The sequence below is a fragment of the Macaca fascicularis genome, chromosome 13 (assembly GCF_037993035.2).
Source record: "Macaca fascicularis isolate 582-1 chromosome 13, T2T-MFA8v1.1".
Classification (NCBI taxonomy): Eukaryota; Metazoa; Chordata; class Mammalia; order Primates; family Cercopithecidae; genus Macaca; species Macaca fascicularis.
The window spans coordinates 67,635,504-67,661,209 of record NC_088387.1 but is presented as its reverse complement, the minus strand read 5'-3'; the positions used below and the strand labels follow the sequence as shown (position 1 = coordinate 67,661,209).

The following is a 25,706-nucleotide window of genomic DNA, read 5'->3' as shown; positions in this document are numbered from 1 at the left end:
AAAAAAGATTTAACTTTGTTTTTTTCTATTCACAGTAATGATCTCAAATATTTTAAAAATGTAATTGTGTTAAAATGTGCCCAATTTGAACGTTTTCATAAAAGTAAATTATAGCAATTGTAAAAATGTGAAAGATTAAATTATGTATTTTTCAAAAATGTCATTTATCTTCTAAAATATCTCAAGTTGTCTATTCTAAGATGAACTACAAATTATAATTTATGAATGTGTTTAATCTGAACATTTCAACTTTAATCTTTTGAAAGTCTTATAATTTAATCTTATTATATTTTCATGAAAATAAAATTATTCTTAATTTTAGTGCCAAGTGGTCATCTAGTTATCAAGGTAAAGAACTGGTATCACACTTGGAGCATGTTATAGCTGCATGTACAAATGTTCACATTTAACAGTAATGCGAGTTATTTCTCTAGAAACACAAATTGGAAACCAAAGAGAAGCAAGATGATAGATGCTCAACACTTCCAGAAAGATACTTCCTTATGCAATAATCGATTGCATTTGTTCTATCTAAGAGAAAGGATTTGACAAGGTAATTTGTCATTTCTTTCACCTAAGCATTCCTACTTAGATCCTCCCAGTAGTTGGAAGCAGGGTCTGTCTCCAAGGCCACAGTAATACAGCATTTAGAAACAGTTATTTTTTATTTTGAGAACACAGGGCGAGACATACAAAGAAACATTTCCCAGGGACCTGAGTGGGTAGTCAAGAGAGTGAATGTTTAGCATTGTGGGTTGCATTTGCCAGTTCTAAGCGCCACATTCTGAGTGAGAGAGGCTCTTACATATATTTCTTAATAAGTTAATTTTTTTTATGTCTTTGTTCATGGGGACCTTATACAGTGTGGGCCCCAAGCAGCAGGCCTCTTCCTTGGCCAAGGGCTTCCTGGCCAGGACATCCAGTTATATAAATCAGTAAACGTTTTCATGCTTAAGCTAGTTTAAACAAAAGAAAATGAAGAAACCCTTCATCTTACAAGTAGGTAGAAAATATAACAGAAAATAAGATCCCATTCATGGTAGAATTCTAAATAAAAATACCTAGAATTAAATAAACATAGGTGTTAAATACAAATATGATAAATAGAATTAAATAAACAAATGTGGTAAATAAATTATGTGCAGAATATATGGGAAGACAATTTATAAGCCTTTGTTGAAATACGTGTTGGAAAAGCAGAAAAAAATGAGAAGAGGTGCTGTGTTTTAGATGAAAAGACTCCATGTTATAACAATATCAATTCATTTCAAATTAACTAATGTATTTAAGCAATTCTTTTTTTATTATTATTATTTTTCTTTTTTGAGACAGAGTTTCACTCTGTCGCCCAGGCTGGGGTGCAGTGGTGCCATCTCAGCTCACTGAAACCTCCGCCTCCTCGGTTCAAGCAATTATCTGCCTCAGCCTCCTGAGTAGCTGGGATTACAGGTGCCCACCACCACACCCGGCTTATTTTTTGTGTTTTTAGTAGAGATGGGTTTTCACCATCTTGGCCAGGTTGATCTTGAACTCCTTAAGCAATTCTCATTGTAATGAAAATTGTGATTGTCTCCCCAATATCCATTCTCTGCCAGGTCTATGGGTGCTCCTGATTAATCCAAGCAAATAATTTAAATCCTTTCCTTAGTTATGATTGATAAGAGAATGGATAGGTGACAGGATTCAGATGAATGACACACAAAAAAATGGTTTGCTGGTAGCTTTTACTCTTCTGCCAGATGTGAATGAGGATACAATGATCCAGACTGCTTCTGGCAGCCATTCTATGCCCACGAGGAGATCTAACTGCAGGGTGAACTTGACACAGTGGATGGCAGAGCTGGAAGATAGGACATGAAAATACATGTGTTATTCAATGGTATTGATGGCCGTTGTTTTGGGAAACCCTGAAATTTTGTTATCAATGGTTATCAATGCCAACAAATCTCTATTGTTTAAGCCTCTTGGAATTGAGCTTTTGGTTATTTGCAGCTTAAAGCATAAGGGCTTTTTTTTTTTTTTTTTTTTTTTTTTTTTTTTTTGAGACAGAGTCTCGCTCTGCCGCCCAGGCTGGAGTGCAGTGGCGTGATCTTGGCTCACTGCAAGTTCCGCCTCCCGGGTTCACGCCATTCTCCTGCCTCAGCCTCCCGAGTAGCTGGGACTACAGGCGCCCGCCACCTCGCCCGGCTAGTTTTTTTGTATTTTTTAGTAGAGACGGGGTTTCACCGTGTCAGCCAGGATGGTCTCGATCTCCTGACCTCGTGATCCGCCCGTCTCGGCCTCCCAAAGTGCTGGGATTACAGGCTTGAGCCACCGCGCCCGGCCTGAGTTGTATGAGTTCTTTATAAATTTTGAATATTAATCCTTTATCAGACACCGGGTTTGCAAATATTTTTTTCCAGTCCATAATTTGCCTTTTCATTTTGTTGATTGTTTCCTTTGCTGTGCAGAAGCTTTTTAGTGATGTAGTCCCATTTATTTATTTTTGCTTTTGTAGCCTGAGCTTTTGGTGTGATATCCAATCTCATCCTTTAAAACAAACAAAACCCCAATCCACTTTCCAGACCTCTGTCTTCTTCACATATTGTCCTATTTTTTTCTTCTCTTCATGTCTAGGAAAACTTGAAAGACTTGTCTATCTCTCATTGTGTCCCCTTTCTCTCCTCCCTTTCTCTCTCTCTAATCTACTGATACTGCTCTTGTTAAAGTCACTGATGACCTCCAAGTGTTAAGTCCAGTGGCCAGTTATCTGTCTTCATATCTCACTTTTACCTCTCAGCAACATCTCTTACCTCTCTCTTCTCCTTGGCTGCCAGGATACCCTACTGCCATGATCTTCCTCCTCTCTTACTGACAACCCCTTCCAATCTCCTTCCATGGTTCCTCCTCATTCCCTGTTTCTGGATAGGCTGGAGTCCCAGTGTATAGTGCTTTTCTACCGCTACAGTTCCATGGCTTTCAGTCTCCTCTATAATTGGATATACCCCAAGTGTTTATATCTAGACTGGAACTCCAGAGTCACATGTCAAGCTGCTTTACTTGAGTGTCTAACAGGCATATTAAACTTAGTATGTTCAAAACCAAAGTCTTAATTTTCTCCCCCAACCCATTCCTTACCCAGTACTCCCTATATGGGCAAATGCATATATGAGCAAAAGTCCCTTTCTTATAGTTGCTCAAGTCACAACCTTGGTGTAATCCATGAATTCTGTTTCTCTCCCATCTCTCAGCTGTTACTAAATTCTGTTCTACTTTCAAAATATATCTAGAATCTAGATATCAATTTCTCAAGCCCCCACTTCAGTGATCCGCTTTTCAGCCTGAGTCATCATCACTGTCTTCTGAGACGATTGCAGTGGCTGTAAGACTCAGCTCCCTGCTTTCCCCTGTGCCCCCAACAGTCTCTTCTCTGCGCAACAGCCACCCTAACCCCCTTTCACTCAGAATAAAACCCAAAGTCCTTGCCATGCAGCAGTTCAAGGCCCCATGTGAACTGCCCTCTGCTCTCCACTGTACCATCCTGTCTCTCTGATCTGATCTTTTATGCCCATCCACCTTGCTCCCTGTACTCCAGCCATGCTGGCCTCTCCTTGCTATTTCTTGATCTTGGTAAACAAACACACAAATGCTGCCTCAGGGTGGCACTTGCTTTTCGCGCTGACAGGCAGTAGAACATAGTGGTAGTGGTTAAGAGCAAGACTCTTTGGAGCCAGACCCTCTGGGGTTCACTTTTCAGCTCTGCTCTTCACTAGCTGTGTGACCTTGCACAAGTTACTTAATCTTTCTGAGCCTCAGTTTTCCCATCTATAAAATGGGGATAATAAATATACCTATATACAGTCCTTAAGAGAACTGAATGAATTGATGAGAAGCAGTTGGAGTAGTCACTGGCACAGGAGTAAATGCTGTGCAACTGTTAACCATTATTATTACCAGAGGTGTCCAAATAATGCTTTCATTTCATTCAGATCTCTGCTCAAATATCTGCTGGTTGAAGACTTCTTTGAGTACCCTCCCTCGCCCTCCATTATTCTCTGTCATCTTAACCTGCTTCATTTTTCTTCTTACCACGGATCAATATCTAAGCATATGCTTGTTATAAGACAGATAATAAACATATGTAGACAGATTTGTCTATTATCTGTCCACCAACAAGAATGTGGGCTCCACTGATACAATGCTCACAGTCCTGGTGTATGGTGGGTACCAAATATATGTTTATTGAGTGAATTTCTGACCAGTAACGCTTCCTTCTTCAGTAATTGATAAATGTAATTAATGACATAAAATCTTGAATTTGTCAAAAATCTTGTTTGTACTCAAGGACTCCCAAATTTAAATTCAAGAACTAATACACGGAGAAAAAAATTTAGGATACATACACGGAAGATGTGTGTATATATGCGTGTATACACATACACACATATCAATGTATGGAAGCCAGCTATTCTTTCTTGGGAAAGACTTTTTTCTCCTGTATCTGAAAGTATGTCCTTCTTTTTATAGTGTTACAATATTCTTTCTTTAATTAAATGCTCTAGATAGTAGATGACAGTTTTAAAAATTTCCCTAGTATCCCTATTTTTATTACTGTTTTAAAATATCTCTATTACACAGTACTTATTTTTAATTTTTTTAAAAATTTATATAAAATGTTGTCAACCTTATGGTGCTTTTCAAAATTAAAAAAAATTACTAGTCTGTGAAATCCAAAAGTCTGAGCACTGCTTAAAACACAAATGTGGATAACATATCCAATTTTATTGATATAAGATTCTAATTCCAGCCAGAACCTGGAAAGTTGTGTTATTAGTCAAAAAACTTTGATGCCACTTTGTTCATTGTATCTTTCCTGTTACATATAAAAAAAGGAGGCTTGTAATATTTTTTAAATAGAAGAAGAAATATGGGCTTTGTGTTAGTCTCTTCTCACATTGTTATAAAGAACTGCCCAAGACTGGGTAATTTATAAAGAAAAGAGGTTTGATTGACTCATGGTTCTGCGTGGCTAGGGAGGCCTTAGGAAACTTACAATCATGGTGGAAGGCACCTCTTCACAGGGCAGCAGGAGAGAGAATGAGTGCCAGCAGGGGAAATGCCAGACACTTATAAAACCATCAGATCTCGTGAGAACTCACTATCATGAGAACAGCATGGAGGAAACTGCCCCCATGATTCAGTTACCTCTACTTGGTCCTACCCTTGACATGTGGGGATTATTACAATTCAAGGTGAGATTTGGATAGAGACACAGAGCCAAACCATATCAGGCTTCAATTAGTAGTTCCTATGAGAATATTGCAAATGTGACTTAAACATGAAAACAGAATTGAGCAAAGCCTTTCACATAATCTTACACTTGGTTCAAGTTGAAGTCCTGGTTTAAATTGTTTTAAGACCTATTGAAGTGTTAACTGTCCTTTTAAAGGAGAAAAGAGACCTCCATTCCCTGTTTGTCAAGTATTGTACTTTTTAGTTTTATTTTGTTCTAATAACAGAAGAAGAATTGGTAACATTTGCTGAATACGTATGTATCTGTTATCACATTAATATCTTTATTATCTCATTTAATTCTTACAACAAGTCTATAAAATGGAAATTATTATCAAATGTTGTTAGTAGAAGGAAATGCAAGTTTAGGGAGAGTGAAAGAATTCATTTAAAAAGATACCATTTGTTAGATGGCAGGGCTGGGATGAGCTCCCAGAGCTGACTCTACCCTCCATCTGAATCAAATGTGTATTTCTTGAATTGGCACACACTTAGTCATGACAAGTACTCAAATGATAAAATGTATTGACTGAATAAAATTTAGCTTTGTATTTGCTTTTTTCTTTCAGTTGTGTTCTTGTTTTGCTCAAAAGGCCAAATTTTCATTTAATAATAATTATGTGAATTTATACTCATGATGAAAATCAACCTTATATTTTTAATCTATAATATAGGTTGGATTGTAGCCTGGAATGACTGACAACTGTTATTATACAAATAGCGCATACTGGCAAAATGGCAGCAATTTTTGTGATCTGTAATTAGGATATTATTGTTGTCTTTATATCTGCAAATGATAAGTAGTAATATATTAGAAAGTAATTGACATAATGAGTTGGGAAAAAAATAGAAACACTCTCATTTATGATTCATTTAAAATTTGTTTTAAAATTATAGAGTAAAATATTCCATTCATTTGATTTTATTTCTGCTGTGCTTAAAATATTAAAAACCAGATTTCCAAGTAGGCATGATATATAAAGCCTCAGGACTGATCATCTTTCACCCCATCAACATTTTCTTTTTTTTTCTTTTTGTCGTCCAGGCTGGAGTACAATAGCACGATCTAGGCTCACTGCAACCTCTGTCTCCCAGGTTCAAGTGATTCTCCTGCCTCAGCCTCCCAAGTAGCTGGGATCACAGGTGCATACCACCACACCTGGCTAATTTTTGCATTTGTAGTAGAGATGGGGTTTCACCATGTTGGCCAGGCTGATCTTGAACTCCTGACCTCAAGTGATCCACCTGCCTTGGGCTCCTAAAGTGCTGAGATTATAGGCATGAGCCACTGCACTCAGCCCCCATCAACATTTTCTTTTGGGAACACTGTGTAATGGGTTTTAGTCAAGTCTACCGGAAGTCAGACATCAATATTTAGAAGTGAAAAAAATTAACGGCATACTTTTATTGAGTTACAGCTTTTCTCATCTCAGCTTTTTCATCCAGGAGGCATGCTATTCAAATCTTGAGTGTACTCATTGATTTTTTTTTTATTAGGAAGTCCATATTATATAATAATATGATATTACATGAACATATAGTACAAATTATATCTATTGACTAATAAGTACCATCAACATCAATGACTATGTTATTTTTTACCTTTAATTTTGTTCTTTTTTTCTCTTTAATATATTTACAAGTTCTGCAAATGCTTTCTGTTGCTTTGTCATGTTATCAGTTTCTTTGCAAGTGTAATGTTTGGTATTTCTAACTAGATATGAAAACTATTTACGTTAGGAATGAACTCTTTCCTTGTTTTATGAACCTTTATACCTTCTTACAATGCTATCCACATAGTAGGCGGTCACTTGACTGTATATTACTAAAAGTGTATATATTCAGAGTTGGTATCACTAGTGGAAACTCTAGAAGCTATTTTAGGATGTTGTGTTTTCTGATGATGAATATTCAAATGAAGGTAGGAATAGAGAGAACCATATGCATTGACTTATTTTTGGTATCTCCCCAAACTAGGTCAGAATAGAGACCTCAAAATTCAGTGGCTAAACTGCTTCACTCTTTCCTGTTTAGTCATATTTACAATGGCAGTTTTTGATCTTCACAGAACTTTGTGTGCATCTGCCTACAGGTTGTTTCTCTTCTGTTGGCCTCATTAGCTCCTTTGGGAATGTGGTCACTGCTATAAAAGGGCCTCGTGTTAGGTTCTGTGGTATAGAGGGCATTGCCAGTCACAGACCAATTTAGCCATCTTCATGGACCTCCACAGATCTTCTCAGATCCTTAAACTTCTTTGTTGCTAGTGATAATTAACTGAGAGACAATATTAATATTTTAGATATCCTCTGACAGTCAATCTTCTTTAATGACTATAGTTTATCAATTTAATCCCTTAAGTAAGTGTCACTGGGAGCCCAAGTAATACTGGCTGAAACAAAAGAGAGGGTGGTTTTTCTCTTTTGTAAGAGAAGTATAGAGATACACAGTTCTAGGCTCGCTTGGCAGTTCCCTGCTCACAAGGATCCCAAACTCCATCCTCCAGGGCACCTCATGGTTGCCATGTGGCCCCTCCAGCCCCAGCTATCACATCTGCAGCCAGCCTGCAAGAATGAAGACTGGTCAAAGGCAAAAAAACAAAACACAAAAAACAAACAAAAAAAACACTGTACTAACTGGGTCAACTGTCTTTAAAGCTTTTTCTTAGGAGCTGTTATTCAGTGACATGTGCTTCATTTAGTTGCAAGAGAGAACGGTTAAATAATTCTTTTAGAGGGGTACATTGTCATCTTTTTTTTTTCTTTTTTTGAGACAGAGTCTCGTTCTACACCTAGGCTAGAGTGTAATGGTGCAATCTTGGCTCACTGCAACCTCTGCCTCCTGGGATTAAGCGATTCTCCTGCCTCAGCCTCCTGAGTAGCTGGGATTACAAGTGCCTGCCACCACACTCAGCTAATATTTATATTTTTAGTAGAGACAGGGTTTCACCATGTTGGTCAGGCTGGTCTCGAACTCCTGACCTCAGGTGATCTACCCGCATCGGCCTCCCAAAGTGCTGGGATTACAGGCATGAGCACCACCACGCCTGGCCCACGTTGTCATCTTAATTAAAATTGGATTTTATTACTAAGGAGAAAGGGCTGAATGTGTATTAAATGGGCATCTAGAACTTCTGCCATACCTTGATATTTAACATATTTTATTTTTAGAGATGGGATCTCACTCTGTCAGCCAGGCTCAAGGGCAGTGGCACAGTCTCAGCTCCCTGAAACCTCTGCTCACTGCAACCTCCGCCTCCCAGGCTCAAGCTCTCCTCCCACCTCAGCCTCCCGAGTAACTGGGACTATAGGCTTAACCTATTTTAAGATTTGTCCTTTAAAAAAAAGATTTGTCCTTTTTCCCAAGTAAGCCATGGATGTGTGCTTTATATGGCTTTGTTTCTGTGGTCAGCATACACAGACATCCAGCCAAGATTTAATTTTCTTCTTCTGATGTGATTATTTCAATTTTTAAAAAGATTTGGTGAATTACATTAAATAAGTATTTATTAAGCTCCTCTCATCATCAGGATACTGTGCTAGGTAGGGATTTTCAGCTTTGGTGCTATTGGCATTTGGCGCTGGATAATTCTTTGTTGTGAGGGGCTGTCCTGTGCATTAGGATGTTTAGCAGCCTCTCTGGCCTCCACTCTCTAGTTGCCAGTAGCAACCCCCAGTTGTGGTCACCAAATTTGTCTCCATATATTGTCACATCCCCGGTGGGGATGAAATCGTCCCCAGAGGACCGTGGTGCTAGAAGATAGCCCCACACTTATTTGAATTTCCTGTTTGATTTCCTGTGAAAGTGTATCACGGTAGATGAAGCGTTGCTTCAAGTGTTGCTCACTGTTGCTGTTATGAGTGAAGTAGTACTGGTGGAATTTTGACGTGTGCTGGACACCATGATGCAAACTGTCCACGTATCACTTCATTTAATCCTCATAGCACAACACTGAGATAAAACAGCCTTGTATTAGGAGAAGATACTAACAGGATTAAGTAGTATTATAACCCCCCTTTACAGAGGAGAAAAATTGAGGCTTAGAGATTATTTTAGCTGAGATTTCCCTGAGAGCAAGCCTGAGACATAGTCTGGAGGGTGAGTGGTTGGTTGGGAGGTGATTTCAGGAAGCAGAATGATGGAGAGGGGAGAATGAAACAGGGAAGGAAGAAAAGCTAATACAGGAGTTGATGTTGGGTTGAGAGCTACCTCAGGGGCCACCCAGGGCACTGTGTATCTGAGGACTCTGAGGAACAATGAACAATGCATCTCAGAATTACTTTTCTCTCCCACTCCCTGTGGGGGCTGTCGGGGAGGAAGCTGAAACTTCTCCACCGACTCCCATCTTCCCCAGGGCATTAACCTCCTTTCCCTTTACTGATAAGAGTAGTGACCAGTATACACAAAGATCCAGCTTTTGAGGAGTTTATAGTCTTGAGGAGAAAGCAATAAGTTAGTAAGCAACATAGTATCAGATAGCAATGCATGCTCTTAAAAGACAGAGCGAAGGTTGTGTGACAGGAGTGCTTGGGGGAGCTGTTTAGATGGGGTGGCCAGGATGAGGGATGAGCTGAGACCCCAATGGCAAGGAGAAGCCAGTCATACGAAGATCTAGGGTAAAGACATTCTAGGCAGAGGAACTGCATGGTGCAAAGGCCCCGAGGCAGGAACACATTTTATTTGAGGAATAATTAGGCTAGTGGGGTAGAAGGCTGAGAGGAAGGGGATGTGTGGTGGAGGCTTGGGCTGAAAGATTGGGGAGGCACAGTCAGGTCTTGGGTAAGAAACTCATATTTTATTGTGGGTACTTCTTCCTACACTGGAGGGTTTTAAGCAGGGTTCAAGTGATCTACTTAGGACATTTTATTTTATTTTATTTTATTTTATTTTATTTTAAGACAGAGTTTCACTCTTGTCACCCAGGCTGGAGTGCTGTGGCACGATCTTGGCTTACTGCAACCTCGGGCTCCCAGGTCAAGTGATTCTCCTGCCTTAGTCTTCCAAGTATCTGGGATTACAGGCGTGCGCCACCACACCAGCTAATTTTGTATTTTTACAACACAGTTTCACCATGTTGGCCAGGCTGGTCTCGAACTCCTGACCTCAGGTGATCCACCTGCCTCGGCCTCCCAAAGTGCTGGGGTTACAGGTGTGTGTGTGCCACTGTGCACGGGAAACTTACAATTTTAAAAACAACACTGGCTGCTGTAGAGAAAGGAGTGTGGCAGGCAAAGAGAGGAAGCCAGGAATCAGGAAGGAGGCTATGATATGGTTCCCACAGGGCCAGCTACATAGTTTGTGGGGCCTCTTGTTCAAAAAGCAGGGGGAAGAGAGTACCATTAAAGGTACTAAACTATAAAACTTTTTGTTTCACAGTCCATCAACTTTCTGTTTGTTTTGTTGTTTAATGTCATTCTAAGTAAAGGAAAATTAAAGCTTAAAAATATTAGTATGAATTTTACTATTCATCTGCATATTGTGCAATGCTGGTTTTAAATGCAAATATAAGAACACTTTTAGGGATCAAAGACTTTTAAAAATGAACAAAAATCAATAAATAAAACATTTAGCTCATATCCAGAATCACTGAAATTACCCAACTCATATTTCATAGTTGATACATCATACGTACTTTATTCTTACCAGAACTGTAGAAATGCAGCACAAAACAAGTACAACTGTTTTATTTCACTTTTCGTTTCATGCCCATTCTACCAACACTCTCTCCCCTCAGCTTCCTGATAGATAAGAGATGGACAAGGAAAAGGAGGAGCTCTGGGTTGCCCTATGGTTCCCTTTCCTTTTCTTGTCATTTTCAGCATAGGTGGTAGGTTAACACAGGGAAGTAACACAAATAAGAGAGGATATCATAGGGTTTCTTGGTCATTTAGGTTTCTCAGAACACCATTGCCTTTTTTCTGTGCTCAAAGTCAATTCTGGTTCGAAAGGCCCATCAGCCCTGTGAGCAGTTCTTTCTTGCTGAGTTGTAGACGTGACACTCTTATTTCATACTTGCTTCCAGGCTCACTAAGCTCCCATGCATTGCGGTCAACTAAAATCCTATGCTCATGGAACATCGTGAACACCATACCCACATGGGGTCGTGAGGAGCCACAGACACACATGGCACATGTCTCCTCTGCTCATGCACAGCGTCATTGTCCCAACAGATTTCACTTACCCAAGGTCAAAGATTATTAAGATTTTCAGGATGGTGACAGCAGAGCATCAGACTAAGTCTGGGTCCTGAGTGAGGGGCTCTGAACCACTGCATAGGCCACACACCCATGAGGCCAGGCCTAGAACCTGGTGAGAGAAGACAGGATAGCACCTTGGCTGGTACAAGTGGAGAAAAACAAAGTGTTGAGTAAGTTTTGCGTTTAGATGGTATTCCCAAGACTTGTGGATTGGATCTGCTTTTGGATAGGGACAAAATAGAAATCAAGGATGACTCACTTCTAGGCTTATTACTTAGGAAGATGGAAAAGACTATAGGAGAAATAATTTTTGAAGTGAGGGAAATAGAGTTGTGAAGTTTGAATTCACCTCGATTTAAGAACTAAGGAGCTGCAGAGCCAGGATTTTAGCCCAGGCAGCCTGACTTCAGAGTCAGTGCCTTTAACCACTGCACTGCACTGTTCTGTCATGCAGGAGCCATGCTGATGGGTGCCTGGTGATCGTTGGGATGGTTCTGTATCTTACTGTTCTCTGACCTCTCTAGACAGTCCTACCAACTGTGTGCAATGAGCATCCGTGCAGAGGCATGCTTGAATTTAAACACAGTTTTATATTTAAACCTAGTTAACAAAATATTCCTTTAACTTGCAAGCTTCTCTTTTGCATCTCAATTATATTTGCTTTTATAGAAAGGATATCTTTATACAGCTTTGCTCATTCACATGAAAAGGAAAGTGTTTTCATTTGGAAGATGTGGAGTCAAAAAATCTGAAGTTGAGTTTGGTATCTCTCAATTGCTAGCTGTGTGTCCTTGGGCTAATTAATTGCTTTGATCTTTGGTTTCTTCATCTATAAAGTGCAGATGATTTTGTGTGGGTGTATGTGTTTATATGTGTGTGTGCATATATATATATGCATATATTTACATATATGCACATATTTGCCCTCACTGTATACAGGGCTGTTGTGAAGATTAGAAGAGATTATAGAGGAAATTGACCAATTTTCAACAAGGATTGAGTTGGATACCCATTGGCAGTCACTCTCTATTGCCCTTTACCCTCAACCCCTGGCAACCACTAATCTACTCTCTGTCTCTATGGATTTGCCTATTCTGGACATTTCATATAAATGGTATCATACAATATATGCCCTTTGGTGTCTGGCTTCTTTCACTGAGGATAATGTTTTCAAGGTTGATTCATATAGGAGCGTGTATCAGTGATACATTCTATTTTATGGCTGAATAACATATGAATATGCTACATTTTGTTGATCCATTCATCAGTTGATGGATATTTGGGTTCTTTCCACTTTTTGGCTATTATAAATAATGCTGCTATGAACATTTGTGAACACACTTTTGTGTATACATATGTTATTTGTCCTGTTGAGTGTATTCCTAGGAGTAGAATTGCTGGGTTATTTGGCGACTCTATGTTAACTTTTTGAGGAACTGCCAGGCTGTTTTCCAAAAGTGTCTGTATCATTTTGCATTCCCGCTGGCAGTGTATGAGGGTTCTAATTTCTCTGCATCCTCACCAACACATGTTATTATTGTCTTTTTTATTGTAACTATTCTAGAGTGGGAAGTGGTATCTCATTATGGTTTTGATTTGTATTTCCTTGATGGCTGATCCCGTTAAAATCCTTTCATGTGCTTATCAGCCATTGGTATTTACTCTTTGGGAAATGTCTATGCAGATTCTTTGCCCATTAAAAAATCTGGGTTCTCTTTTTTTAAATTGTCAAATTGTAAGAGTTCTTTATATATTTTGATTACTAGACCTTATCAGATATAGAATTTGCAAATATTTTCTCCCATTCTGTGGGAGAATTTTTTTCACTTTCTTGGTCATGTCTTTTGAAGCACAAAAGTTTTAAAATTTGATGATAGCCAGTTTCTTTCTTTCTTTCTCTCTCCTTTCCTTTCCTGTCCTGTCCTGTCCTGTCCTTTCCTTCTCTTTTCTTTTTCTGAGACAGAGTCTTACTCTGTCACCCAGGCTGGAGTGCAGTAGTGCATTCTCGGTCACTGCAACCTCCACCTTCCAGGTTCAAGAGATTCTCCTGCCTTAGCCTCCCGAACACCTGGGATCACAGGTGAGCGCCACCATGCCCGGCTAATTTTTTGTTTTTAGTAGAGACAGGGTTTCTCCATGTTGGTCAGGCTGGTCTTGAATTCCGACCTCAGGTGATCCGCTCGCCTCGACCTCTCAAAGTGCTGGGATTATAGACGCAAGCCACCGTGCCTGGCCCACTTATTTTTCTTCTAAGTTTCTACTTTAAGCCCTGACATTTAGGTCTTGGATTCATCTTGAGTTAACTTTTGCATACAGTGTAAGGTAGAGATCCAATTTCATTGTTTTATCATTGGCTATCCAGTTGTTCCAGTCACCCAGGCTGGAGTGCAGTGGCACGATCTCAGCTCACTGTCTGCCTCCCAGGTTCAAGCATTTCTCCTGCCTTGGCATCCCTAGTAGCTGGAACTAACTACAGGCATGTGTCACCATGACCAACTAATTTTTGTATTTTTAGTAGAGATGGAGTTTCACCATGCGGCCAGGCTGGTCTTGAACTCCTGACCTCAGGTGATCCACCTGCCTCGCAAAATGCTGGGATTACAGGCATGAGCCACTGTGCCTGGCCTTTTTTTTTTTTTTCTTAGACAAAATCTTGCTCTGTCACCCAGGCTGGAGTGCAATGGCTCAATCTCAGCTCACTGCAACCTCTGCCTCCCAGGTTCAAGCAGTTCTCCTGCCTTAGCCTCCCAAGTAGCTGGGATTACTGGCACCCACCAATACACCTGGCTAATTTTTGTATTTTTAGTAGAGACAGGGTTTTGCTGTGTTGGCCAGGCTGGTCTCGAACTCCTGACCTCAGGTGATCCAACTGCCTCAGTCTCCCAAAGTGCTGGGATTACAGGTGTGAGCCATGGCACCCGCCCTTTTTTTTTTTTTTTTTTAAGATGAGTCTTGCTATGTTGCCCAGGCTGGCCTTGAACCTTTGGGCTCAAGTGATCCTTCCAAGTAGCTAGGATTACAGGTGAACACCACTGTGTCTGGCTCAGACAGTCTTGATTACTGTAGTTTTATAGCAAGTTTTCAAATTGAAAAGAGTGAGTCCTCCAGCTTTAGTCTTCTTTTTAGATTGTTTTGGCTATTCGTGTTGCCTTGCAAATCCATATGAATTTTAGGATCAGCTTGCCATTTCTGCAAAAAAGGCTGTTGGAATTTTGATAAGTATTTTATTGAAACTATAGATCAATTTTGGGAGTATTGCTATCTTAACAGTATTAAGTCTTCCACTCCATAAACATGGGATTGTCTTTTTATTTATTTAGATCTTTTTACATTTCTTTCAACAGTGTTTTGTAGTTTCTGGTTTATAGTCTTGCACTTCTTTTGTTAAATTTATTCCTAAATATTTATTCTTCTTGAAGATATTGTAAATGGAATTATTTGCTTAATTTTATTTTAAGGTTGTTTATTGATAGTGTTTAGGAAAACAATTGATTTTTGTATTTGATCCTGCACCCTGCAAACTTGTTGAACCTGTTTACTAGTTCTAACAGGTTTTTGATGGAGTCCTTGGGATCATCTATATATAATACCATGTCACATACAAATAGAGATAGTTTTACTTCTTCCTTTCTAATATGAATGCCTTTTATTTCTTTTTCTTGCCTAATTGCTCTGGCTGGAACTCCAGCAATTGATGAACAGAAGTGACAAGAGTAAACATTCTTGTCTTGTTACTGATTGTAGGGGAAAAATAATTTGTTCTTTCACAATCATGTTAGCTGTGGGTTTCTTGTAGATGCCTTTTATCAAGTTGAGAAAGCTTCTTTCTGTTAGTAGATTATTGAGTGATTTTTTCTTATGAAAGCATGCTAGATTTTGTCAGGCGCTTTTTCTGCATCTATTAAGTTGGCCAGTTGGTTTGTTTTTCCTTTTTCTATTAATATGATATATTACCTTGATTGCTTATCATATGTCAAAACTGGAATACTCTTCTGATACCTCCCCCCCCTTTTTTTCCAAAAAGGATAAGTGGTGATTTACTTTCTGAATGCTTATAAATATAAAATTTCTTGCAATCATCTTATGGATTATATTAAGCTTGTCTAACCCATGGCCCAGGATAGTTTTGAATGCAGTCCAACACAAATTCATAAACTGTCTTAAAACATTTTGAGGTTTTTAAAATTTTGTTTTGTTTTTGTTTTTGTTTTTTTGTTTGTTTGTTTGTTTTTGAGACGGATTCTCGTTCTGTCACCCAGGCTGGAGTGCAGTGGCACGATCTCAGCTCACTGCAACCTCTGCCTCCCGGGTACCGGGTTCAAGTGATTCACCTGTCTCAGCCTCCTGAGTAGCTGGGACTACAGGCATGTGCCACAATGCCCAGCTTTTTTTTTTTTTTTTTTTTTTTTTGTATTTTTAGTAGAGATGGGATTTAACCGTATTGGCCAGGCTGGTCTCGAACTCCTGACCTCATGTTCCACCCACCTTGGCCAAAGTGCTGGGATTACTGGCATGAGCCACCATGCCCAGCCATGGGATTTTTGTTTTGTTTTGTTTTGTTTTGTTTTTTTGTTTTTTCAGCTCCTCAGCTGTCAGTAGTGTTAGTGTATTTTATGTGTGGCCCAACACAATTTTTATTCTTCCAATGTGGCCCAGGGAAGCCAAAAGGTTGGACACCCCTGGATTATATCTTGCCTGGACACAAGATTCTTGGAATGCAGTCCTTTTATCTTAAAAGTTTATGTACTTATTCTAGGTTCCAGTGTGGTATGTGAAAGGTCCAATGCCCGTCTGATTATTTTACTTTTATAAGTAAATATCCTGTTCTTGCTGTCTTGAAGCCTAAAAGACTTGTTCTTTCTAGTTGGAGTTTAAAACTTCACCATAAAAAATGTCAAGAATGTGTCTTTTATTTCCCTTATAACTGCCTGGCATTTGGTGAGCTCCTTTGATCTGAAAAACTCAGTTCTTTCTTCACTTCAGAGTTTTCCTATTTGATTATTGCTTCTGCCCTTTTCTCTCTTTCTGGAAATGCTATTTGCTTATTAGGCCTCCTGAATCTGTCCTGTATGCCTGTTATATTTTCACTACTGATTGACATTTCTTAATTATTTTTGCTTTGTGATATGATAATTCCTTTGCTTCATATTCCAGTTTACTAGTTTGGTTTTTAATACCAGCCATTCATTTTACATCCTTTTGGAACTTAAGCCTTAGAGTTCGTGTTTCTCATAGGCACCTTCTCTTTGAGTTTTTGTAGTTATTCTCCTTGTGTATCCCCTTAAACATTCTTACTGCATTTTTATTGTTTCTTCCATTAATTTGGCTTTTGTAAAAGTTGCTTATCTCTCCATTCTGGTTTCCCTCCTTTGAACTGCTAAGTCCCTTAAATGTCTACAGAGTTTCTTTGCTTTCTTAGGTCAGGGAGTGTGTATTCTCAAGCACCTGCATAGGCGTGGTGAGTGAAGTCTGTGAGGCCATGGTGGATATTGCCAGTAACCCATGGGAGCTGGTCTAAAAAATTCTGAGACAGCATCTGGGACTGGAGAGGGAACAACCAGAAAAAGCAGTCAGCATCTGAGATGATGCCCAGAGAGAAGCAGATAGACCATCTGCAAGGAAGAGAAGGCTTGGTTTCTTATAGGTTGACTTACTGTTTTCTATCTAACAGTAAGTAACTCAACTTACTGTTGACTTACTGTTTACTATCCTCTTATGATACCAGTTATACATTCTCCTCTCCTCACCTACTCCTATTATACATCTACCCTTCACCTCTTTGAGATGGCTTGAGTTGATCTGTCTTTCCAGATGAGGCAGCAGTCACATCCTGTTGCTGTGGGGTATTTTCAGCTCTTCCACAGAGGGCCCAGATGGTGAAGACGCATCTCTTCAACCTTCTTTCTATAGTGACTTAGATTTACCTTCCCAAGTATCTCCTTTTTACCAGTGTCTTCCAAATATTTTCATCCCTTTATAAATCCCTTTTCTGAAATTCTCCTCCCCTCTACCCCTCTGAAGTTCAACTCTCTTCTCAGAGCCTTTAGTCTACACAGATTTACCAAAGTGTCTTGCATAATTGGGTCAGGATATTCATCTGCAGCTGATTTTGCACTTTTCACGTGATAGAAGCTTTGGTTTAGGGTTAATGTATATCGACAATTATGAATAATGTACTTATCAAACATAAACTCCTTTTTTGAGTGTATATATTTCCTGTATATTTATGGCCATGTTCTCTTTAATAATTCCTGTATTTATCATTCTAATTTACTTCTATTTTCTAGTCCAAGAATCACAAACTAGCAGTTGCTTGTTGAATTCTGCCTAGCACTGATGCATTCTGTTGAGAAGGAATAAAGTTGTTGCATTATTTTAATGTAAGCTTGCTTTTTGATGGGGCATGCACACTGCCTCCTCACCCTCTTCTTATACCTAAAACTTTCCACATTTTTGTTAATTCTCGTGTCCTTGAAGAAATTTGGGTTTTAAGTTTGGGGCCTTGGGCTCAGTATATCATTGTAATTTGTTTGCAAATAGTTTTCTTAAATATTCATAATGAATGACATTATGCATTAGAGGCAGATACCATGAATCATAATTTAGATCTGTTATTTACTGCCATTGCTGGTCGTGCTTGGAAAACTACTTTGAATTATTCTCCTATCCAATTAAAATTTATTTTCAAGTCCTGTGATTCTAAAATGCTTTTATTCAGATTATGTTATCATGTGTTCTTGTTTAATTAGGTTGCCTATCACTTAGATAAAGGTCTAATTAGAAACGGTATCTCTATTGTGTTTGATTCAGAATGAATGTATTAAAAGGCACTTTAAAAATAAGATAATGTCCTCGATGCTTTGACAGACCTAAGACTCGTGGTTTTCACAAACGATATCCTTTATTTAGGCCAGGTGCCTATTAGTATTTTATAAACTCTCCATCGCATTGGTGTCTCTTTTTTTGTTTCCCAGAAACAGGTGTACCGACCCATTTTCACTTTAGCTCAATCTAATCCTCTTTGTGATTTTTTTCCATAATTGTAGAGTAAATAAAATTCACCTACTCACTCCAAAATGTAATTTAGAAATGCAAACTAAATGTTCCCCTGTAGGGGGTGCAATCTGTTTTAAACTCTCAATATGTGTAATAAAAGCTATAAACCATAGAGGGAACTTTCGTGGACTCCATCCATATTGTTTGGGGCAGGCTTTTTGAGTGATCTGAAAACTTTGTAAATTTGATGGTAGTCAATGTTTTTCTCAAGTTATAGAATTTACATAATATTAGGATGAATGCAGTGCCTTTTTTTGTTATGATTTGGGGGCATTGTATTAGAGTTCTCTAGAGAAGCAGACCCAATTGTGTGTGTATATATGTATGCATGTGCCTGTATATATATGTATATATGTAGAGGGAGAGTATATGTGTCTGTATATATGTATATATAGATATCTATATAGAGATATATATGGGTATATATATGCCTATATCTCAAGTTATTATATGTATATATGTGTGTATATACATGTATATGTGTATGTGTGTGTGTTTGTAGAGAGAAAGAGAATGTAAGGAAATGGCTCATGCGATTATGATGGTGGGCAAGTTGGAATTTGTAGGCAAGGCTGGCGGGCTAGAAATTCAAATAAGAGTTGATATTGTAGTCTTGATTCTGAAGCCTGGAAATGGGTAGAACTTCTACATTGTAGTCTGGAGGCAGAATTTCCTCTCTCAGAAACCTCAGTCTTTGCTCTTTACATTCTTCAATTCGTTGGGTGAAACCTACCCACATTATGGAGGGTAATTTGCTTTACTTAAATTCAACTGATTGTAAATGTTAATCATATCTACATAATACCTTTACAGCAACTTCTAGACTAAAATTTGACGAAACAATTAAGCACCATAGTCTAGCCAAGTTGACACATAAAATGTACCATCACAGGCATCTTGCATATGTTATTGTCAATGAGCCAAATTAAAGATAATGGTAGTTATCATTTTTACTAACTTGGATTCAATATTTAGTGCAACTCTGCAGTAATAAAGATGTGAATTATACTGTAGCACTCCAAAATTGAGTGAATAGGACATGAAACATAAAAGTCATAAACCATAATTCTTAACAGTTTGAATTTTTTCCAGAACATTTTTTGGGTCAGTCTTCTGCAATGGTATTGTTCTAGTTTGTTCTTTGAAACTCAGCTTTCAAGTTTTGTGTATGCATTCAATATTGGGTAATTTTGAATGCATACTTAGAAGAGTGGCCAAAATGTAGATTAGAGAGAGAAGGTCAAACAACTTGTCATCCTGTGCAATTTCTACAATCCTAAGCCTGTTACAACACAGAGTGTTCCAGGACCTCACACAGATCCGTGAAATGTATTCTCTGGGTTATGATCTGCATGTGATTTGCTGTTCCTTGACGTCAAGCTTGCTTTTCATCTGACCCTCAAGATCCAGTCTGAGTCTTCTAGTTACACTCACCCTCTATTTTTTTTTTTTTTTTGTCACCAAGTTTTTGTCTTCTGTAATTCAATTCACACTAAAAAAATCTTTTTAGTTATTTTCCCCCTGAATCCCTAAAGTGGTTCTTCCTCTTTCCCTCCCCTTTTCTTCCCTCTGTCTCTCTGATTTCTGAGTTCGATCCTAATGTGAATAACATACTACTCTTAGTCTTACATTTCTGATTTTTACTTTCTGTGGCAGACTTCCATCTATGTTTTTCTTTTTTCTTTTTAGAATCCTTAGCATAGTGAATGGAGGTTTGTTGTGTGGCTGTGGGAGCCGGGGTGCGGGGTTGGGGATGCGGGTGTTTCTTTTTCATTGTTAGAGCTTGATCTCTACATGACTTTCCATTAGCTTAGAATCATGTGACTCCCAGGGTTGGGCAGGAAATTAGCTTTTGTCCAGAAGAGCAGGATACAACAAAAATTATTTTCTTAGCTCCAAAGGCCTCTTTGCTGCAGAAACACAAATTGAAAGAGTGGCTTAATGATTCACTTAACTCATTAGATAGCCTGCTGATAAGAATTCGTTTAGATTTTGAACAAAAAAGGGAGATTTTTTTTTTTCAGGGCTCAGTATAGGTTTCAGTTATAGAGAAAAGTAAGAAGAAAAATTGTTATATGTATACAATATTACATAATCTATGTCATAAATTAAATGTTATGGGAGTAGGCATTTGTCACACTGTGTCCTCATACCCAATTGTGTGATTTTGTGTGTGTGTGCGTATATGTTCATTGAGGCAACTTGTAATATAAAGTTTATTGGATTTTACTTTTGATTTCTTGTTTATTAAAGTATTGAAGAAATGACAAAAACAATTTTTTGCTTTTGCTTTTTTTTTTTTTGGCAAGCTCCGCTTTTAAAACTGTTTATTTTTACAGATGTATTTCATCAGTTCTTAAGAATGAAGCTAGGAATGTTTGCTGGCTTCTCAGTTAGTACCACCCAGAAACTGAAAAAAAATCTGTTTTCTTAAAATATGACATTGGGGGGAGGTAGAGAAACTTTTCATTTTTGTGAACTATTGGATTTAAAAATATATATTTAAATAATGCATTTTTAATATTGCTGTTTAATGTACTGCTTATCTTAATTCCATATTGCCTTCTGACTCTTGGTTGTTACACTTACTATTTTATAGTCAATAATTTTAATGGAAAGGGGATAAAAGTTCATGTTTTATTTTCTCTGGAAAATTTGAATATATTATTCTTACCATTTTAGAATTGTTTCTTATCATTCAGAGAGCCTCCTCCAGAGGTAAGTCTCTAAGAATCTTGACACTTAATAACGAATTGTGACTCTTTGATCAGTCAAGAAGTACACTTCTTAGAAGGTATGTCTTATATAATTAAAATAACAATATTAAGACATTGTTTGGATGCATTTTCTTTGGACCAGACTAGAATAAGCTAAGTGAGAGAATGACCTGGAATGGTTCATTCCTTCATTTGGCAAACCCCCATTTATTAAGCCTCTCAGTTGTAACGGGTGTTGGCACCGTCCTATCTCTTCAGAAACTGACAGTTCAGTTTGAGACAAAAAAAGGAAAGCTTTTACAATTCAGTATAGAGACTTTTAAAAAAGGGGTTCTTTTTCCTGATCACATCCCACCATTTCTGGCCATCTTGACTCTATTCCTGCCACATTGAGCTTTGAAGTTGGGCAATAAAGCAGAAGCAAGGATGCAAAACACTTACTCTTCAATCAAGAAATAAAATTTAAATAAAGGCCGGCACAGTGGCTCACACCTGTAATCCCAGCACTTTGGGAGGCTGAGGCTGGCGGGTCACTTGACTCCAGGAGTTCGAGACCAGCCTGGTCAACATGGAGAAACCCCGTCTCTACTAAAAATACAAAATATAACTGGGTGTGGTGGCTGGTGCCTGTAATCCCAGACACTTGGGAGGCTGAGGCAGGAGAATTGCTTGAACCTGGGAGGCAGAGGTTGCAGTAAGCCGAGATTGTGCCCCTGTACTCCAGCCTGGGTGACAGAGAGACTCTGTCTCAAAAAAAAAAAAAAAAAAAAAAAAAAAAAATTAACAGAGAACCATGGTACTACATTCCTTTTCTCTTAAATCCTTGATAAAACTAATGTATATCATAAAGCAGAGTCCCCCAAGTTGAGAAATATATCTCATCCTCTTTTAGAAAAATAAAATTCCTGGACTTCCAGTGTGGACCAAAATCACTTTTATTATGTTACTTATATTACTTATATTGTTTATTACATTACTTAATATATACAAACATATAATTTCTGTGCTTATAACTCTATACAAAGAAAACTAAAATAATAAATATAAACAGGATTACAAAACCATTATAATTCAAATGAACAGTGTTATAATTCACTTCCCGTATGTTTTAGTGGGATGAGTGACTCTGCTTTGCTGAAATAGTTGTTGATTTAGGGGATTACAGTAGAAAGATGTTGCCACAAATCCAGTTGGATGGTTCATCTGTTTCTGTATTTGAATTTTGATAATACATATCTAACAAATATCCATTTGCATAAGTATTTTAAGTACCTGTATTGTTTATTCAAAATAATATTAATAATTTTCAGTCTCTAATTGGAAATTAGGCTCAGTAAGTCTTTTTTTTTTAGTGAAACTCTGCCAGTGAGCAGTCTCGGAATAGCAGGTGAAAGATGTATCACTTGGTAACTCTTTAAAGCTCCATTGCTTGAAGGTAAAGTTAGCCTAATTGACATCTTCATTACATAGGCATCTGACGCAATTGCTGCTAGGCTCAGGAATAGAAAAATTCTTTTTTTGCATACTTATGACCATACTTATTTCCAATAAATTGATATGAGTTGGTACAGGCAAAGATGGCACTCGTCTTTTCACTTCTCTGCTTATTTGGACCATAGGGCCTTCCTTCTGGTTATACAGATTTCCCTGAAGTCAACTGATGTAAACGCAATTGTACATACAAACGACTGCACAAAAATCTCATGAAGTACGCAGTTGCATGGGGTCATCTGAAAGACGCAGACTGTCCTTACATTTCTTTTTATCGATTGTCATAAAAATTAAAACAGAAATATTTTTTAAAACATCAAGAATTTGAAGACCTTTAATAATAGAGTCATAAATTTTTGTTTAAGAAATACTGTTACAGAGTTTCCTGATGGCAAAAAATAAATAAATACTTTGGGCTCCAAAACCAAATTTCAATGTATTTAAACATGCAAATAGTTTTTCAATTCTAAAGATACTTAAAGTATAGCATTACAGTGATATTTAAAGTATGGCATTACAATGATATTTAACTTACATGAAATATGCATTATATGTAAGTTTGATATGTGTTTTATTTTAAGAGAAAAACCTAACTGCTGTTAGCTCTTGCTCTGCTAATCCCATCTACTTGGCATCCTAATCTACTTAGTTTGATTTAAAGTATGATTGGGAAGTTCAGCTTTGGTGTCTTTTATATCCAGTCCTGGCTGTGGTTAGTGTTGTCAGTTCTGTGTTTGAGCGTATTATTTTTATTTTATTTTACTTTGGAAACTATGATGTTCAAATCTTCATGTATTACCGGTTATATTTAATTTTAATATTTCAATATTATAAGAAGTAATTTATTTACCAAACTCTAGACTCACCAGTGTTTCAAATATCTAAATGATGTCTACCATCTATTTGTCTATGTATTGCATTATAGTGCAACTTTAAGGCTTATTATTTCATCTCTAATTGACCAGCAGGGTAAGACATAATCAGTGCTTGAAAATGCAAATAGAGCAAACTTGTATGCTTCATGATGCCAAGAACTCTGCTTTCTCTCTCTCTCTCTTTTTTTTCTGACTTATTTCTAGCTAATTTATTTGGGGCAGGATTTCAACCAGGGGCTGATTGTAAGCTCCACTCACTGCCTGCCATAGTGCTTGGCACATAGTTAGGTGTTCACTGCAGATGAATGAAGGGATAAACAAATGAAGAATGAATGAATTTGGTATACTAGTAGTGGTGATGGCATGGTAGTGTTAGTTTTTTAGCAGAGGCAAATTTTGGATTTTTTAAAATCTGAAGCTGGAGACTTTTATCTCAGTGATCTTCATATGGCCCAGGTTTTATTTATTTTGGGGGATGCAAAATCTTTTAGAAAATTTGCTAATTTCATTGCCTAATACACATAGGGTGAGCGTGATCTTTGGATAATCAAATGGATGGATTGCCTTTCACATTATAGAAAATAATTGTCATAGATTACATATCAAATTGCACATAGAATTTCTGCTTTTCAATTTTAATTTGAGTTCACCTGTCATCCTGGGACCTCTGCTGTAATCTCCTTTTCCCTGCTTGGCTGACTGAGAATGCATTTCCTTGTGCTTTACTAGGACTGAAAAAACCCAGTTATGATCATCTTAGGTAGTGGTCTGTCTTCCAGGCTTTATGATCTGCTTGCCAGCTCTCAGCATCAAAACAGGAGTTACCATATCCAACGAATACAAAGAAAATGGCTTAATTTCTGACACATAGCTTATTGAATGTGACCCAGGCAGCAAGGATGTGGTACAGAGGAGCTAATATGCATTCCTTGTTAGTCACCTCATGCATGTGGTCAGCAGATTCCTTTTCTAAAGTAGTGTGTAATCTGCAGCAGCACAGTAGCCAAACACAGTTGATAAATTACGTTTATTTCATTTTGACAAGAAGAGTAAATATGTTCTTGTATAAAAATATTCAAAAAGTTTATGTAAAGAAGTAAATGTAAATCACCTGTAATCTCACCATCTAGAAATAAGCTCATTTAAATAGAAGCTGCCACTCACTTTTTTTTTTTTTTTTTTAATGTCATGGGTTTCTTCTGCAACTTTTGTTTTAGGTTCAGGGGTTACATGTACAGATTTGTTACATGGGTAAATTGCATGTCACAGTTGTTTGGTGTAAACATTATTTTGTTGCTCAACTAATGAGCCTAGTACCTGATAGTTTTTCAATGGTCATCCTCCTGCCACCCTCCACCCTCAAGTGGTCACCAGTGTCTGTCGTTCCCTTCTTTGTGTCCATGTGTACTCAGTGTTTAGCTCCCATTTTTAAGAGAGAGCATGTGGTATTTGGTTTTCTGTTTCTGCATTAATTCGCTTAGGATAATGGCCTCCAGTTCTATCCATGTTGCTGCAAAGGACATTATTTCATTCTTTTTGTGGCTGTGTAGTATTCCATGGTGTATATCTACCACATTTTCTTTATCCATTCTACCATAAATGGGCATCTAGATTCCATATCTTTGCTCTTGTGGAGAGTACTGTGATAAACATATATGTGCATGTATCTTTATGGTAGAATGATTTATATTCCTTTGGGTATATACCCAGTAATGAGATTTCTGGGTCAAATGGTAGTTCCTGTTTTAAGTTCTTTGAGAAATCTTCAAACTGCTTTCTAATTTATTCCCACCAGCAGTGTATAAGCATTCCCTTTTCTCTGCAGCCTCTTCAGCATCTGTTATTTTTTGACTTTTTAATAGTAGCCATTCTGACTGGTATGAGGTGGTATCTCATTGTGGTTTTGATATGCATTTCTCTAATGATTAGTGATGTTGAGCATTTTTTTTCATGTGCTGTTGGCTCGGTGTATGTGTTCATCTGAGAAGTATCTGTTCATGTTCTTTGCCCCCCACCCCACACCCCCTACTTTTTTTGAGGCAGGATCTCACTCTATTGCCCAGGCAGGCTGGAGTGCAGTGGCATGAACACTGCTCACTATA

At 37.9% G+C, this 25,706-nt stretch overlaps 1 protein-coding gene across 7 annotated transcripts in view; it reads left to right on the top strand.

Moving 5' to 3' along the window:
* The window catches only part of ACYP2 (acylphosphatase 2), a 266,925-nt gene that overhangs the window by 149,942 nt on the left and 91,277 nt on the right, over positions 1–25,706 (top strand). The window contains exon 4 of one of the 7 annotated variants that reach the window (XM_015433439.4): positions 435–553. The exons of the other annotated variants lie outside the window; for them this stretch is intronic. Coding sequence (XP_015288925.2) covers positions 435–549 — 115 coding nt within the window. The 3' untranslated portion in view covers positions 550–553. The remainder of the gene's footprint in view (positions 1–434; positions 554–25,706) is intronic. 7 annotated transcript variants of the gene reach the window in all.